The 18,368-nt window shown below is 38.9% G+C and overlaps 2 protein-coding genes across 7 annotated transcripts in view; both read left to right on the top strand.

Moving 5' to 3' along the window:
* The first annotated feature begins 1,116 nt into the window (after window positions 1-1,116).
* Window positions 1,117-4,889, top strand: si:dkey-174i8.1 (arylsulfatase I). The gene is made up of 3 exons (XM_067385221.1): window positions 1,117-1,667; window positions 2,060-2,392; window positions 2,476-4,889. The coding sequence occupies exons 1-3, from the start codon at window positions 1,408-1,410 to the stop codon at window positions 3,569-3,571; spliced, it is 1,689 nt and encodes a 562-aa protein (XP_067241322.1). The 5' UTR covers window positions 1,117-1,407; the 3' UTR covers window positions 3,572-4,889.
* Window positions 4,890-9,257: 4,368 nt separating this feature from the next.
* The window catches only part of camk2g2 (calcium/calmodulin-dependent protein kinase (CaM kinase) II gamma 2), a 72,042-nt gene continuing 62,931 nt past the window's right edge, over window positions 9,258-18,368 (top strand). For 2 of the 6 annotated variants that reach the window (XM_067386146.1, XM_067386149.1), the window contains exons 1-2: window positions 9,261-9,599; window positions 14,081-14,175. In XM_067386146.1, coding sequence (XP_067242247.1) covers window positions 9,535-9,599; window positions 14,081-14,175 — 160 coding nt within the window. In that variant the 5' untranslated portion in view covers window positions 9,261-9,534. Of the gene's footprint in view, window positions 9,600-14,080; window positions 14,176-18,368 lie in introns of all 6 variants that reach the window. The other 4 variants (XM_067386151.1, XM_067386145.1, XM_067386148.1 and 1 more) reach the window with 4 other exon arrangements.

Genomic DNA, 18,368 nt, shown 5'->3' on the forward strand with positions numbered 1-18,368 from the left:
TTGACAGACCAGGCTGCTCATTTTGAATGTTTTTTTTTTTCCTCTTTCCCTCTGGCTGCCTCCTCCATTTTCTCTCCCTGCACTGAAATGGCTGTGATATTTCCCACTTGGGTGAGATTGTCGTCTGTTTTGGCTTAATGTAGGAAATTGACTCATTTTGTGGCATTGATTTCCTCTCTGCTACAGAGAGGATATCGCTGGCAGAGCAAACCTGAGTGCGGTCGATAGCCCTTCAGAGGGTGGGATATGTGTGCCACACCTCTCCTCTCATAGAAGAAAGAGCGCTTGTGTGTCATTGTTTGTTTCCTCCTTTTTAATTCTCAACCTTCGTCTGTAAATCTACAGCAGTAATCTACTGTCATGGCCTATAGTTGTTCCTGGTGTAAGTGTTGTGTTTTCAAACGTCAGCAAAAGTAAATGATGACAGAGTTTTCATTTTTGGGTGATTTTGATGTGCATCTAATAATCATTACAAGTAAAGGCTTTATTGAGCTTTATTCAACAGATCAGTGCTTGTCCTTTCCATGCATACTTGCACAGTAATCATCAGTTAGCCTGTATGCAGGAAAGTCAACTTCCACAGCATCTGTTCTGGGAACTTATTATCAGGTAAAGTGTTTTTTTGTGGTTCTGAGGTAAATTATCAGTGAAACAATTTGTGAGATTTGTCTCATCAGCACTGCTTCACTTGCACTAATGCTTGTTTTGTCAGTAACATCCACAGTCAATGTCCTGCAGTACATGTTAATAGCTGGGTGTAATTCACTTACTGACCAGGTGGTGTCAACAATGTATTTCCTTGTTTTTTGATGTTGTTGTTTTGTTGTTTTTATTTATATTTTCATCATATTCCTATTTTTTTTTTAATAATTACCCTCATCAAGAAACATTCACATGCACCATCACACAGTATATAAAGTATAAAAAGTAATGCTAAAAGTATATAAACTCTGTGCTATAAACTGAAAATATCTCAATTTATGATGGAATCCTTTTTTTTTTTTTATGATGTATAACGCATATTTGATTACTGTTCTATTATCCTGATCCTGTAGGTGTGTGCTAGAGGAATGTAACATGGTCCTGTTAGAAGACAGCAGTGTTTACTCTTGGACAATTCAGCTCAGCTCGCAAAGTTTCTCAGACATACAGTATACCATCCTAGCATAACAAATCGAGAAGACCTACAGAACGGATTTCATTAAGCAATTGTTTCAAACAAAATTAAAAGAGCAAAATCTACTTTAGTGGGGAAAGAAGGACCTTCATGCACCATGATGGATAATAACAGCAAGCTTTCTCTATTAATCCAACTTGGTTCAAGTTGAAAGTCAACATTTTGAACATTTAGAGTCACCAAAGGGCTAGTCAACGAACAAGCAACCTAGTGGATTGGTGTCCAAAATTATGGATGTGTTGGTGCTTGGCTTCTGCTTGGTGCTAGGACTGCTACACACTACGGAGGGAAAGGTTCTCAGACCAGGCAGAGTTCCCCCACATATTGTTTTCGTAATGGTGGATGACCAAGGCTTCAATGACATCGGGTACCATGGCTCAGAGATCCACACGCCTGTATTGGACCAGCTAGCTGGCGAAGGGGTGAAACTGGAAAACTACTATGTTCAGCCCATCTGTTCCCCCTCACGAAGCCAACTTATGACTGGACGGTAAGAGACCTACTATTGTTGTTCCAATGCCACTATTGTATCATACCATTAATATTATTACTATTAGTATTATCCTGTCCTGTTTAATTTAATATTATATTGAATATTCAATATTAGTTGCTATTCTCTGTTTTGGTTAAACTCAGTGAATTTATTGGTAATAGACAAGTGTTCCTCAAATCTAGCCCGGGGCGTCAATCTAATGCAGAGTTCAGCTCCAACCCTAATCAAAGACACTTGAGCAAGTTAATCAAGGTCCTCAGAGTTACTAGAAAATTACAAATAGGTGACTTGGATCATGGTTTTAGCTAAACTCTGCAGGGCAAATTTGAGGAACTCTTGTATAGACAGTGTTCCTCCATCACAATCACCACCACCATCTATTGCTTCAGGTATCAGATTCACACTGGGCTTCAACACTCGATCATCCGTGCACGGCAGCCTCTCTGCCTGCCCCCCGACATACCGACGCTCCCTGAGAGGCTCCGGCAGGCTGGCTACAGCACCCACATGGTAGGGAAATGGCACCTGGGTTTCTGCCGGCCCGAGTGTCTGCCAACGAGCCGTGGATTTCAAAGCTTCCTTGGATCACTGACGGGCAGCGGAGACCATTTTAACTTCCAAAGCTGTGACGGTACAGAGGCCTGTGGGTTCGATCTGCATGATGGAGACCGGCCAGCCTGGGAGCTGAGTGGAAATTACTCAACAAGGCTTTACACAGAGAGGTGAGAAACTGCAACCATTTGTGAACCAAATACTTTGCTGCAATGAGTCATGCAAGCTTTTGTCATCATTTGGACTCTTGCAGAGTGAAAGAAATCCTGAGACATCATGACCAGAGGAAGCCCCTGTTTCTATATGTGGCCCTCCAAGCTGTGCACACACCGTTACAAGCTCCTGGGCATCTTCTCAGACGCTACCAGACCCTTGGCAACAGACCTCGGCGCCACTATGCCGCGATGGTGAGCGGCGTAGACGAGTCAGTAGGGGAGATTGTCAGTGAGCTGCGGGGGCGAGGCTACTACAACAACTCTGTGCTCATCTACTCTTCAGACAACGGGGGCCAACCTCTCTCAGGGGGTTGTAATTGGCCCCTGCGTGGCGGCAAAGGCTCCTACTGGGAAGGTGGAGTTCGAGCAGTTGGCTTTGTACACAGCCCACTTTTGAAAAGGAAGGGGGTGGTGAGTCAGGCTCTGATTCATATCTCCGATTGGTACCCGACCTTGCTGTCACTTGCAGGAAACAGAGAGTCTGATTCCAGCCACCTAGACGGCCAAGATGTTTGGGGAGCTATAAGTAGTGGCCTTCCCTGTCCACGAACTGAAATCCTCTTCAACATTGATCCAGTGTCACGCAGGCATGGAGAAGTTGACCCGAGACTCTTAACTCTTAATGGTTTTGGGATCTGGGATACAGGAGTGCGTGCAGCCATTCGAGCTGGTGACTGGAAACTTCTGACAGGAAATGTAGGCGATGGAGACTGGTTTCCTCCACAGACGATGCCAGGAGGTCCGCATCAGTGGCAGGGCATGGAAAAGAGACGAGACCAGCGGGGGAAGTCTGTCTGGCTTTTCAACGTTACTGCTGATCCCTACGAGAGGGCAGATTTGGCAGAGGCACGTCCTGAGGTGGTCAAGATGCTCTTGACCCGGCTTGCCGAGTACAACCGGACAGCTGTGTCTCCACGCAATCCACCAGACGACCCGATGGCGGACCCGCAACTTCATGGAGGGGTGTGGACTCCTTGGCTAGGTCAGGAAGAGGCAGGAGATGAAGGGGATGATGAGGAACCAGACAGCATAAACAGAAAGGCCAGATCCAAGAGTACCTGCAAAGTCTGCAAACTCAGGGCCTTGTTCAAAAAGGTTGGAACCCGTATGCAAAGGGCTGCTTTGTACTTGTAGAGGTAGTTGTGGACAAGATCCACTAAGCTATTTTATTCTGGCAGTCCATTTCAATCATCTTTGAAAGACAATTCATTGCACACTGGCAGTGTAAATATGTGCAGCAATGTTGACATCAGGATGTCTTGCCTGCATCGTAAACTATGATTTTTTTACACAGTAGTTTCAACAGGCGTGAGTATATTAGACAGAAGTTCCCATCTGTATGATGCAATGGATTTTACTGTAAAGTTCAGATCACCTACTGTTAATGGGATCCAGACAAGAGCAGAATGAATTTGATTACATGTGACTCCATAAGCACTTAATGTAGATGTTACTGGATCTTTATACGATGATCCAGTTATTTGGCTACAGAAAATTATGCAAGTAGTGGCATTGATTTAATAGGGAATACTAAAGCACTTATATTGTTCTTCGCTTGGTCGTGGACCAGTGTTCTCTTATCCACCCCCTGGTTCACTTTCTCTCATCTATCTGTTCTTTCTCTGACATGCCTCTGCCTTGCACTCCTCCTCACGCCTCTCTCATTCTCCTACCTTTTGCTTTTATGCTTGTGCTCTATCCAAATCCGCTCTGACATAGCCCACCACAACCAGAATAACACACGATTCTTCATTGTTTCTGCACTTTCTCCTCCACCTGTTTCTCATCCTTTTGCATTCCTTCTTAGTTAGAGTAGATCAGGTCAGTGCAGATGTAGAAGCAAGAATATAAGAGCAAGGAAAAGAATGATAAAGTAGTTTCTTTTATGTAAAATGAGGGATATTTGAGGAGGAGGATGATCACTCTTGGGTATGAAGACTGCCTTTATCCAAGACATTCTTGGCCTATTCATCTCCTAGTTTCAAGAGACTTAACACAATTCACAAGAAGTGATGAAATGTGCTCTGTATTCAATGTAATGCATATTTTGAAAATAACTTTTCAATTTTACCTATTATGTAATAGCTTTTACTCTGATGTAGGTGTGTGTATTTCTGATCATGTTGTCTGTCAGCGATCCTAGAAAACAATCCATCCTTCTGATTTGTTCAAAATAACATAGTCCTTCTACAAAGATGGCAAAGTAACCTCTATCAACCTGCAAAGAAGTGACTTGCATTAAACACAATTCTTATGAAATAATTAAACAAAGAGAATGTTTCCTTAAGTCTACAGTAGGAAACGCTTCATTGTCAGAAGATAAGGAATCTAGAGCAGGGTAAAAGTCAATACACAGTTAAAAGTAACGTTAGTACATAGTTAAGATAATGCAAAACATTTGTTTACTTTAAGAGCTGCATGGCAAGAAGTACTGTGTATCTTTTGTTTCTGGAGGCCGTTGTTGTTAAAGATTCATTAAACCATGATTCAAACTGACTGATCTGCTCCTACTTTCCTTGGAATTGTTATTGCTGAATAATTCCGAGTTCTTTTAAATGCTAAAGGGATGATTCAGTATTTATTTACTCACCCTCATGACGATCTAAACCTGTATGACTTTGTTCTGTGGGACATAAAAAATAAGATATTTTGAGAAATTTATTTTTCCCTCCATAGAACAGCAGTCAATAGGCACCAAAACTGTTCGGCTACCAACATTCTTCAAAATATATATTTTGTGTTCAGCAGAAGAACGTAATACAATTTTTAATAAATTTCCTCAGACTTATCGATTGGAAACACAAAGTCTAGTTTGGCCGCACCTTTACAATCTATGATGTAAATCTGTTGTACACTTATCTTAGGTCATAGTCCAGAGAGCATTTTTATTTCCTGTTTCTATATGCCCATTCTAAAGAAGTGAAGAAAATTCAGGAATGTACCTGGATGAATTATTATATCATTAACTATTTTTCTTTCATAAGCAGATGTAAGTGTTGTAATTTCACCAATGCAACAAAAACACTTCCTCCTCCTGTTTATCTCTGACAACTCAAAACAGCTTCAGCCCACTTTGGAAAGACTTCAACTGTGGTAAGAATGCACAATGGGCAATCCAACTAACTCCCTCACAGTGTATGAGTCATCCTGAACACATGCTGAGTTTGGCATCTCTTAAAGGTGCTAGGAGTGATTTGTTTTTTGAAATACCACGCATAAAATGTCCTTACTACCTGACAGATACAGGTGCTCGGACTAAAAAAAAATGACTAGGGCTCCAAGAATTAAATATTTAGGGGTCAAAATATGTTTTAGTTTTCAAATTACAGGATCATTTGATGCAGCTGGTTGTTCAGAACGCTGTTGACCACGCTTTCAATTCTATTGCAGTGATTGAGAGTCTACAGGGGGATACATGGAAAAATGTTAAATTTACATACACAAAGTCATCACTTCATGCTATATGCTGTGATGAAGGGATCTTGTAGTTATATAACGTAATGTTTTTAGGCTGTATTTAGATCTGATGCCATGCCATCACTCTGAAGATCATAAGAAGATTGTATGCATTTGTTCCACATAAATGTCAGTTTGTTATAATTCAAACTAGCAGAAATATTATAAATATATGATACGAAGACTTCAGATGCAAAAGCCTCTAAGTGCCATCTGAAATTCTTATAAAATTAACATTTTTTTAATCAAGTTTGTATGTTTATGTTGAGTTATTTCACTAATGCCAATGAAAAGGACCTATTAATTGCAATTAAAGTGAAATTACTGAACCTATACATACAAGCTTGATAAAAATGCTCATTTTAGAAGAAACTTTCAGACAGCACTTAGAGGCTTTTACATCTGAAGTCTTCATATATGAAAGTCAAATGTTACATTGTGGTTGTTTTTTACAATAACATTGTAAATACTACAAAACTCTTTAAAATTGTATCTTAAATTGCTTGAACAATCATTCAGCAAGGCTGATGTAATTCCCACACATGAAGTATATGTTGCTGTAACAATCTTTGATTAATTCCAAATTGGACATAACCAAAACGTGATTCTTGTTCAAAGTTGTGAAATCTGTAACTGTTTGATTACGGATCCAATCGCTAATTTGCTTGTGACTGTTTTGTGAATACTGATTGAATCGTTAAAAAGAATCAGCTCATTTGTTGACATCATTCGTTGTGGCATACAATAAGCACAACACAGCAAATAGATGAAACAAACACTGGGACACACTTGTAACTTTTCTTTTACTGTAATCCATTGTGGATGTTCGAGTTTGTCAACATTGGTTTGCTGACAGGTCTTTAAAGGGTGGGGTTTGGAGCAAGGGCAGATTGTTGAAGGAATGCGGGTGGCCTAATTTGCAGCCGAGTGTGGCGGAAGTTAGCAAAATGACTGAAATCGCTTACAACATCTTTAATTCATCCTCGTTTAATGGCACAACTAAGAGCAGTAGTGGGTAACACATTTGTTTCACAAATCAATAAAGCAACAATGCTGTGGTGTAGCAACACAATCATTGTTACACGGGGCAACAGGAAACTCATTAAAGGCAAATTCTAATTTTTAATATGGCAATTGTGCTAATGTAAAGATGTCAAGTGTAATACAATACATTTGAATTAATCCTAACAAAATGCTCTTGATATTTTAGCCTGTTTTGTGACGCTTCAGTTGATCTTCAATTACACAGATGAAGTGATAATGCGGTCAGGGCATGACAGTGCTGATACCTCTTTGTTTTTACTGTAGCTCAGTTCTAAATGCAAAATGAACCTACATCAACAAACACTAATAGACAAAACAGCTTGATTATGGCACATTATGTATCTCACAAATAATTCAAACATGATCTGGAAATATGGTCTAAAATACCAAAAGCACTTCATTTTCCTGAAGAACTGATGCTGTCTGCCAGCAAGCCATCCAGTCTCTGCTGCTGAGCTTTTGCAGAGGACTGAGGATACCAAAATATGGCTTTTCCCAGCATGTAAGGACACATTCCCATACACAGCAACAGCACTACAGGAACACTGCAATTAATAACCGCCCACCTCTACTCTGCTCTAATTAAGCTTTCATATCAACCTGCCTCTGTGTAATTACAGTCCCTGCACTTCTTATGCATTAATTTCTAATCTGACTGTTTTGCTTTACAAGGTTGACCATGAAAGAAGAGAGAGAGTATTTACGGCCATGAGACAGAGAATTGTTACATTCTTTTACTATGAAGCGATAAAAGTCTACATAATGGACTAATATAGTGGATCAAACCTGAAGCAATCTTGCATCATATGAGTAAATCGATTATTTTTTTTTATTTAAATGTATGATTGTTGTTTATACCAGTGATTGACATTTGTATTTATTTCACGGCTATTTATTGACAAGATGCTAGTGTGAGATATGTTCATCTTATTAGGAGCTACATCAACAATACATCTACTTGGGCATTTTGAAATGCAATGACACGATGTTGTTACTTGGTGTGTTATTTTATCTTACACATTTAACCCTATGATTATTCAGGTAGGGTAAGGATAGTCAAATCTAGCCTAAATAAAGTGCACACCTGTCTGCAGGTTGAAGTCCTTCAGGAGTGACGTGGAAGATTTATAACTACAAACTGAGCCTCAAAAAAGAACAACCGAAAGGGAGTCTTCTACGTCATTCCTGCAGGCAAGTGAGTACCTTATGGTTTATGCTAGATTTGACTATCCTTACCCTACCTGAATAATCATAAAGGTGTAAGATAAAAAGACACACCAAGTAACAATGAACTTGCCTGGCCTTTGTTACTCTGGGCACCTTTGACGACACACAATGAAACAAAAGTTTTCTGTTAATTTCCTCCAGAAAGCAGATCTAGTCTTCCAGGGATGGATTAAAATTAGTTTTTTAGAGTTATATTAGTGTTCGAGTTTGTCATGATATCTGTCAAGAACACTGTATAAGCACTGTGAAACTAGAATACAGACTGCCAATGAAGTGCCCTTTATAAACATTGAATATTTTATGAATGTGAGTTAGGGGGACTGTAAAATCGACATTTTAATGATTCAGCTTTCAGTCAAACATATGGCCAAGAAAAATAACTGACCAATGGTGCTGCCAATGCAGCACCTACTAAGATATAGCCTAATAAAGCGATACTAAAATTGTATAAGGCCTCTTGTAGTTTAATTTTAATACATTGCTATATAATTTTTGAACTCAAAAGCAGCTTTGGCCATTTTAAACATGAATTTGCAAGGTTGTCAGACAGTCATTGTACACAAACGGTTTGTTATGTTGCTTGATGCAGTTTTACGGTTTACTGCACTTTCTTATACTTCTAGTTATTTACTTACAGTGACTAATGAATCAGAAGTCTCACACTTTCACAGGAAATACTTCTGTGTTGAAAGATAAAGTGGGTAGGTCTATATTCAAATCAACTCTGATGTGTTTTAATAAAACTTGTACACAACCAAGTATTAATTGTATTTCCTTTTTTTTTTTTTTTTTTTTTTTCATTCATCTAATTATAAAAGCTTACTTTTGCTTAGCCAAATCCTTTCATTCCATCATTTGCTTTTATTATCAGCTCTCGGCTCACTGAGAGTCGATTCGGACATGTTCGAATCCTGAGTTATTGACTTCGATTCCTGAACAAATTGTCCAAACCGGTTTTGGGGAACAAATCCGACCGATTCACTGAAAAGATCCGAATCCACAAAAAAGATTTGTTCACGTTCAGACATCTCTACACGAAAAACGCCGCAGCAGTCAGTTCATCATACAGCAAGAGCACGACGTCGTTCTAGTCTTGTCGCATGCTCGAACCGTGCTTGTCACTTCTCGACGTCGACGGAGAAAATCTCGCGTGGCTGGCTGCGTTCTCTTTCTCTCCACCTCCACCAACACACACGCTACTTACCAGCACCTCTCTCTTCCTTCTCCCCTCCTCCTCCTCCTCCTCCTCCTCCTCCACCACTACCACTCTCTCTCTCTCTCCCTCCCTTTGAGTGAGCGAGAGATCTCCCGAAACCTGAGCGAGGCGGTCCCGGAGACACCAGAGAGGCGATATCCTCGTAAAGCGCAACATGGCTACAATTGTAACCTCCACCAGGTTTACAGACGAATATCAGCTGTACGAAGAGCTCGGAAAGTAAGCGACCGCGCCGCTGCATTTTGTGTGACGCGTTACACTCACTCTCTCTTCACTCACTGCATTGTGTCTCACCGTGTTGCCTGTGTCTAGTTCAGTGTGTTGACAGCAGCCTTCACATACAGAGGCGTATCGGTCTTGCATGTCAAAAGCCAGTGCAGACCGCTAACGGAAAGCTTGATTGAGTCGATTTGAACAATTCGGTGTGATTATTAAGCCTCGGCGTTCACAAAGCTCGTTTCTTTGTTTATCTTTAGATGCGTTTCCTAACATCGTGCTCGCGCGCCACAGGGTGCTTTCGGAGTCTGCGTGTCGTCGTGATGCAAGATGCAATACTTTATCTACACTTTATCGACATGCGAACGACATTCGTTTGAAAGAGAAATCCTTCAGTCTGATGTGATAGGTATTGTGATCTGAGTCCGTGTGTTGAATGCACACCTAAACTTTTAGAGCATTCAGTAGCATTGATCAGATATCACTGATGACTGCTGCCGCGCAGAGTGATAGTACGGTTTGCTGCAGACTTGTGTAACGATAGTTACGGAAAATACTGCTGTTTTCGGCGTCATATATCGCGGTCGCATATTGGGCGGTCGGTTACGTTTGTTGTCCAGCCGCCAAAAACATCAACGCGAGAATGAAGGAAGTGAATTAGCGTTGTCCAATTCGTGAACGAATCTTTTCTGTGTAGTGGGGTCGTTTTAATGAACCAGATGAACCTGTATACAGAACCGGCCTGCACGATTGATCGCGAATCGTATTGAATCTATTTGAGTCAACAACTCGTTACTTTAATAATCGAACAGCAGAGATATTACAGTTTTATCAACACATACAAGACAGAGTTTGCTTTAATAAAAACTATAACTTAGTAAATAAACACGGTATATAAAACTTTATTTAAAAAAAACAACATAATTGCATATGACTGAACTATTGAAACGTTTTAGAACATGATGGCATAAAGACCTGCTGAATCATTTTTTTGAGCCTGATGTAAAAAACTGAATGATTTAGATTTCCCATTACTATTTTTTAATGTTATAACCTATATAATTTGTTTACCAGCAACAGAAGAAGTGAACTAGCATTGTCTGATTCATTATTAATCATATTGAATCTGTTTGAGCGACTCTTGAATCAAAAACTTATTGATCCGAATCGATGAGTGAGCTAGTAAAAGAGCATTTTGGATTTACGTAGAATACAAATTGCTTTAATAGCAGATATCTTACAAATAAAACATACTGGAAATATGTTTACAATTAAATTGTATGTCAGTTTTGGCTGATGGTTTTAAGAAATAGCTATCGAATTAACTTGGAGGTGCACTCGGAATGCATTGGAGGTGTTAGGGTCCACATGAGGATGTAAGGTCCTGCTGAATTGCTTTTTATCTGTTATTAAACAAAAATGATAGAAAGAACTTAGCTGTGCAAATGGTTCAGATTTTCCATCAGTATTTTTAAACATCATATATCACACTGGTAACTTTTGTTAACCAGCCGCCAAAAACACAGCACGCAATGAAAGGAAGTGAATACGATAGCGTAGTAACAGCCTTGCTGTTTTGTTTGTGAAATGTACAAATTAGCATTTGACATGTTGTGGCACATAACTATGTTGATAACGCTGCTGTTTTTTTCTTATACAATACATTAGATGTCCTGACAGATGTCACAGTAATCTGAGAAATTTGTCTCTGTAAGCAGGAAAACAGAATTTTTCATGCCTGTACATGCTAGCCAATCAGACAAGTTGGAGGCGGCTCTGTGCCAATGGTGTCAGTTTAGGCCTTGGCTAACTTTTTATGCTGTGTTCACACTACAAGCGACTTTAGCTGCATGTCGCCAGTGGCTGGCGTTGAGGTCGCTAGTGGGTGTTCCCATTACTGGTTGCCTAGTAACGCTTGTGAATGACATTCACGGATGTTATTCCATGTTGTAGACAACAAATCAGTTTTCTTGCTGCTACAAACGAACATTTTGGAAGGAAAGGACTAAATATAAATGGAATTAGTACATAAATGATTCAAATTAAAGATTAAAACAAGAAACGGCGAGTGCTCTTTTTATTTATCTGTGGCACAAGCGCCAGTCTGGGTTCTCAAAACTATTCCGGCTCAGCATGGACACAGAGACATGTCATAAATTATAGGAAAGTTGCTGACCGCTAAAATTAAATTCTCCATCTTGCCTCGACACGCCACTGCAAGATGTTGATACGAATCACGTGCGCTCCACTCCTATTGGTTGTCTCGACTTGCTCTTCATTTGCATAAAGTTAAACGTATCTCAACTTTTTGCATCGCTGTAAACGCCTGCATCCTGTTGCCAACGGTCACTGAGAAATTACCTTTGTCTTGTCGGCTGACATTAATAGGATTGTGTCGCTTTGTTGCTGCATGTCATTGGTAATGTGAACGCAGCTTAAGCCCCTTTCATACTCCCAACACTTTGTCACTGTACAGTATGTCGCTAGTCTCTATACCGTGAAGACGCTTGTGGGCGTTCCCAGTGCTGTCGCTCTTAATGTTATTGATAGACTGCACGTCTGGATATATTTTTAGAATATGCAATCACAAATGATATATAAAACTAAGATATCATTTTAGTTGACAATTTGACAAGAAATTAGACTTAAAAGAATTAGCAGTAGCATTCTGCTGTTGGAGAGTGTTGTTATATAAACCACAGCAGTGCTAAGTGCATTAAATTATTAACTACATCAATAAATCAAGAATTAAACCCACTCATACTGTCAAAAATTACTAAAATATCATTCAAACTGTCTTCACTCCTATTGGTTGTCACTCGCAAAATTCGCTGCTCATTTTCATAAAGTAAAAATTTCTGATATTTTGTCGCATCTCGCGTCGCTTGACACGCATACATTCTGTCGGCAATGGTCACTGTCACTCATGTCATCAGAAGTCGCCAGCTCTCCATTGAAAATGAATGGGTACATGTGGCTTCATCGCTGTGTGCCGCTGGCGGTGTGAACGGGGCTTGGGGTGTTCAAACTGACAGTGATTTCTACATCATGACTGACAGCAACTGTTAGCAAAGCGACTAAGCTGAACAGAGCTTACTAGAAATTAACGTACAGCGACTCCACAATTTAAATGCTATCGGTGTGAATGCATCATAATGGGTTAGAGTAACTGGTTAGCTTGATTAATTTAGCCCCTGCTGTTAGATGCCATACCTACACCATTCTGCTCCCAAAAAGCCTCTTTCTTCATTCAAAACTAGCTGTGTGTTATGAGTACACTTTTACATTTAAATTGTAAATATTTCAGTATAGTGTCGTAGATGTTTTACCAAGTGCCTGAATCATTTTCAGAGAGCTCTTAAAAGTCAGAAATTGAATATTTTCAAAAATGGCATAAAACAAGTATGTTTTGTGCATAAATCATTAACAGCAGCCTTAATTATCTTATGCGGCCGTCACATGCAGCTAATTTTCCTCACTGGACAGTCATTGGTCTCTAAATAATAATTAATTTTAAGATTATTGGAATACAATACAATGACATGTTTTAAGTATCACCTTTAATGCTGATTTTTTTTTTTTTTAGTGCTAGTCAAAATGTTGCCATCACATTATTTTTCCTGATTTTCTGTCCAGTAGAGTGCAAAAGTTGGGCCCGGAAGGGGAATCGATCAATTCTCGATAGGAGGATTAATTTTGAATGATAACTTATAAACCTTTAAAGACAGACCTTCTGTGAGCTACAAGGTTAAGCGATGGTAAATGCTATTGTTGAAGTCATCAGATCTCATTTTCAACTTTTTTTTTTTTTTTTTAATAATCGTTTTTAACAGTGGATCTCCTGCTTAAAAACTACATTACCCATGACTGTGCAAATAAATCTCAACCAATCAGAGAATCAAAACAAGCAAACCGCACCAAAAGAACATTTTAGAGCCCGTCCACTCCCATGAAGCTCTGCAAATGATGTTACAGTCACTCTCCCTATGCTCTTGAACTACTTAAAATATTTCTCTGTGATATGCATATTTTGCAGTAAGCTTAAATATGTTTTTATATGTGCATTATCAGCATCTTTAAATCAGTATTTTTATCTCTACATAATTTTTCATCATTCTTTCCCTCATAAAGCCGTTAAGTACACAGTCTTGTATCTTTGTTGTTTTGTCCGATTTTCAAATACTTTTTTTGCATCAAATTAAAATGTGTAAGGTTGTTATTCTTCTCGTAGCTGGTTGGTTTGGCTCATGACTTATAACGCTTTAATGAAGACTTTTGTTAAAAAAAAAAAAAACCTGTGGGATGTGGCTATAGCAAAATGAATGTGGAAAAATACTTAAGAAACCAAGGCCACTGCAAAAGTGGGCGGGCACTGTTAGCTTTATTTGTAACATTAAGATTGTGATGTTTTTTGCTTGAATTGAATATCAGGCTTGTTTGATTGTGTTATTTTTGACATGTATTGCTGTGCTTCTTTTAAACAGGGGAGCCTTCTCTGTTGTTCGGCGATGTGTAAAGAAATCAACCGGCCAGGAATATGCTGCTAAGATCATCAACACAAAGAAGTTGTCAGCAAGAGGTAAGGTTTTGCTTTTTCTGTCCTGTTAGTTGGGCTCATGCATTTTGATCTGCCTTAATGTCTTCGTAGAATATTACATCTTCTATTAGGGTCAATACACCATCAGTGTAACTAGGGTTTTTCTTCTCAATCTGACCAGATGTGCGTTATTTGTGATTTAGTACACTTTCAGAAAGACTGTGTCTTAAGAACTAGTTAGTTAGACCAACTAGCAGTTAACAAATGGGTTAGTTGTACTTTTCCAATTCAAAAAAGGCCGCTCTACCTTTTTATGTAACTGACTTTAAATAGCTAGGACCAGTCTTGAAGAAAAAATGTAGATGACTAACTTTCAAAACTAGTCTAAGCAGTTTATTCAATTGGCCACTGGTCACTTATGACTGATTCTCCTTTTTTTAAATTGCAGACACTGCTGTCTGATTTTACTTTGAGCAAATGCTAATTTGAGGTACATTAACCTACCACAATGCTTAACAGGAAGCACAGAGGTTTAATGATATTAGTCCTTCCATTCTGCATCAAGCAGACTGAACTATATTGGTAATTTGTCTCACTTTGGACGGATCTGTGCTGTGCTCTCAGAAGTGTAACAGCTAACGCAGGGAACCTGTTGATGCTACTTCGTTCATTCATTCTTTCTCCATCTTAGTTGTCACTTATCACTGTCAGTATCATCAGTACTAATTATGCTGTTGGTGAAGATGGTAGGGGATATATGAGCCTCAGCCACTGTTTCACCTGCATCGCAAACAAAAGCAGCAGATCTATTTCGGGCAACAGACACTTTGTGTACCTGTCCTCCAATGGTATCAGGTTGGGCTGTCTAGGTTTGAATTAAATGAAATGGATTTTAATTAAATTACTCTTTTGGATTGTCAGCTAGGCATGGGCATGATTACTTGGAGGTGGCAGCAAAGATTGATCATGATAGCAAAGTAATTGTGTTAACTTTGTGTGGACTTTTCACACAGACTGAAATCCAGTAACAAGAATGTGCCAAAATGGGGCTTGATTTTTAATCTTGTGGCTTGTTAGGGGTCATTCACACAAAATGTGTTTTTGCTAAGAATGCACCGATATGATTTTTTTTTTTTTTTGGCCGATACCAAATTTAACAAACCACTATTGGCAGATTCCATTTCCGATACCGATATTTGTCACTTGCTCACTTCAGTATTTTTAAACATCATATATATCACACTGGTAACTTTTTTAACAGTTGATAACCAGCTGCCAAAATGTACTGCACAGCACGGAATGAAAGGAAGTGAATACGATAACGTAATAATAGCCTTGCTGTTTTGTTTGTGAAATAAAATTAGCATTTGCATTTGACATGCAATTCTTGCTGTTGTGGCACATAACTTTGTTGATAAAACCTCTGTTTTTTTTTTTTTTCTTATACCATGCATTAGATTTCCTTATGCCTGACAGATATCACAGTAATGGGTGTTTTGAGAAATCACATTTGTCTCTGTAAACAGGAAAGCAGAATTTTTCATGCCTGTACATGCTAGCCAATCAGACAAGTTGGAGGCGGCTCTGTGCCAGTGGTGTCAGTTTAGACCTGGGTTACCTTTTTATGCTGTGTTCACACACTACAAACGATTTTATCGCTGTATGTCACCAGTGGCTGGCGGTGAGGTCGCTAGTGAGTGTTCCCACTACTGGTCGCCTAGTAACATTAGTGAATGACGTTCACAGATGTTACACCGATATGTTTTTTTTTTTTTTTTTGGCAACAAGCAACTATTGGCAAATTCCGATACCGATATTTGTCACTTGCTCACTAATTTAAAATTGTGTAATTAAAATAGATTACCGTTTTGATCATGTTTTAAAAGTTCAGAAACACATACTTTAAGGTATATTATCTCTGCATCATCAAATATTTATTACATGGACTGGATCCATTTAACATTCAGCAACATAAGACGGCACAAAAAAGAAAAAAAAAGAAAAAAAAACTAAATACAAATAAGACATGACAACCTTCAGAGGTTATTTTTGCTATCAAACATTTCTTAACATTAACTCATTTTTGACATTATTATAGAACATTACATTTTTCTTTAATAAACTCATTCTGTGCATAAATTTTAGCAGCATCTAGAGGTGAATTTGCGAATTGAAATATAGAGAAACTACAGTGGCCAACACAGGACAAAGATGTTGTATGAGACAGCAGAGAGTAGCCAGTCAAGCAAACATGCTCTGAAGAGCAGTTTGTCCATTTAGGGCTGCTGTAGAAACATGCCAGTGCAAAATGACGACTTACACTGCGGGTCCCCTTACATGTTATGTGGATAGAAATGGCTCATTCTAAGGTAATAAAAACATAAAAGTTCATTATGTAAGGTCTTTATACACAACTGAAAACATAGTTATGTATATTATATTGCATTTCTGTCAATTGATCCTTTCTGTGCTACTTCAGAAAGAGATTGACTGCTTTTTCCCTACTAAAGTGAGTGTGACAAACTCTACAGGGCTCAATGCTAAGGATTTTTTCTAGCACAAACAAATTAATACAATATATTGTGTGTGTGTGTGTGTGTGTGTGTGTGTGTGTGTGTGTGTGTGTGTGTGTGTGTGTGTGTGTGTGTGTGTGTAATAAATAAATAAATATATATAATCTAGTTAATTACATACTCTGTGATTAATTAATCTAAATTAATCGCATACATATTTTTTGCTGTGAAAGTATTAAATATTTCAATTCAGTTAATCAATGCAGGGTTTTTCCTGGGTCAAAAATGGTCTTCGGTGGTGACAGACATGGTCATCCACACAAACAGTAAAAAGTGCCCTACTCACGTGATCTGCGAGCCTCATACTGACAATAAAGTATCCGTCACTCTAACTGTAATTCTTTCTTGCCCTCTTTGCAAAAAAAAAAAAAAAAAGTGATTTTATAGCTTTGTAAGAGAAGATGCTTTTTTGCTAAACCTGAAAAGTATTAAAAAGTAGCATTTAGAAGTTATTTTAACTAATAATATAATTTTCTACCATATACAATTGAATGCACCTAGCTAACAACAACTTGCTTTAGGCCGTGTGTCAACCAAAGCATTTTTAGCCAGCTAAAAATGCTAGGTGCTCTGCTTAAAACGCCTGTCTGTGTGGGCTGTGTCTGATTTTGCAGGTAATTCGTTTGACTAAAAATATTGACACAATGTGAAATTACTTGCTATGTATTTTTCGGAGACCAGCAATAATAATTTCTCATTCATTTTGTTCCATTCTCTGCTTGTTAATGTCGTTGTACAGCAAGAATGTTGAGACAGTTGGTCAGAGTTGTATTTATCCCGCCCCTCCACCACTCTGATTGGACGGCTGGCTAAAAAGTGACAGTGATGAGCGCAGTGTTTACTCAAAGTTGAATATTCTTCAATTCGAGGCGACTGGTAAAAAACGCCCAGCTCTCAGCACTTGAGCGTTGAAAGATGCTCAGTGCCTCGTTATGCCCCTGGCGTTTAAAAAACGCGGCGTTCCCATTGAAAACAATTGAAAAAAGTACGCTAGCAGCTGGAAAAAAACGCTTTGGTGGACACACGGCCTTATCCTGGTTTCACCTCACTCCAGTCTAAATTAACTGATTTTATAGGTAGGCCTAATTTACTACACATTGTCATTTAAATAACCTGAAAATATTGTGGATTATTAAGGCTAATTTTACTAACCACTCTTGCTAAATGGGGTAAGCACACTTATGTTCTCATTTCAGAGTTGTTCAAGTAAATGATTCATTATAGACCATGTGGACAGATCAGTTGTTGTCATGATTCATTAAAATGAATCTGTTCAAATTAGTCATTAGGTCGTAAATCGGACATTAGCGGACGTTGACGCGTTGCGTGCGAATTGCGACTGTTATTAGGACATCGCAAAAAATTTGTCAACACAGAAAACACTTCACCACTGGATAGGATTTTCTTTTTGTTTACTGAAAGTGTGGTTTATGTCAGCTGCACGTGCAGGGCGCCTATCAGGGAAGATGAGGTGACGTTCTTTTGAACACTATTCACACCCAGCGGTTATTCAGGATAAACATTCTCTGAATGTGCCTCGTGAAACATGGATTCGGTCTTACGAACTTTTAGCATTGTGTCAATTGATTTCGATTATTATGTATGAGGTAGAGAGAGTGCAAAGACGGTGCTTACTTTGAAGACAGAGAGCTCGCGCGCACG

Source organism: Chanodichthys erythropterus, chromosome 5 (genome assembly GCF_024489055.1).
Source record: "Chanodichthys erythropterus isolate Z2021 chromosome 5, ASM2448905v1, whole genome shotgun sequence".
In the NCBI taxonomy this organism is placed as follows: domain Eukaryota; kingdom Metazoa; phylum Chordata; class Actinopteri; order Cypriniformes; family Xenocyprididae; genus Chanodichthys; species Chanodichthys erythropterus.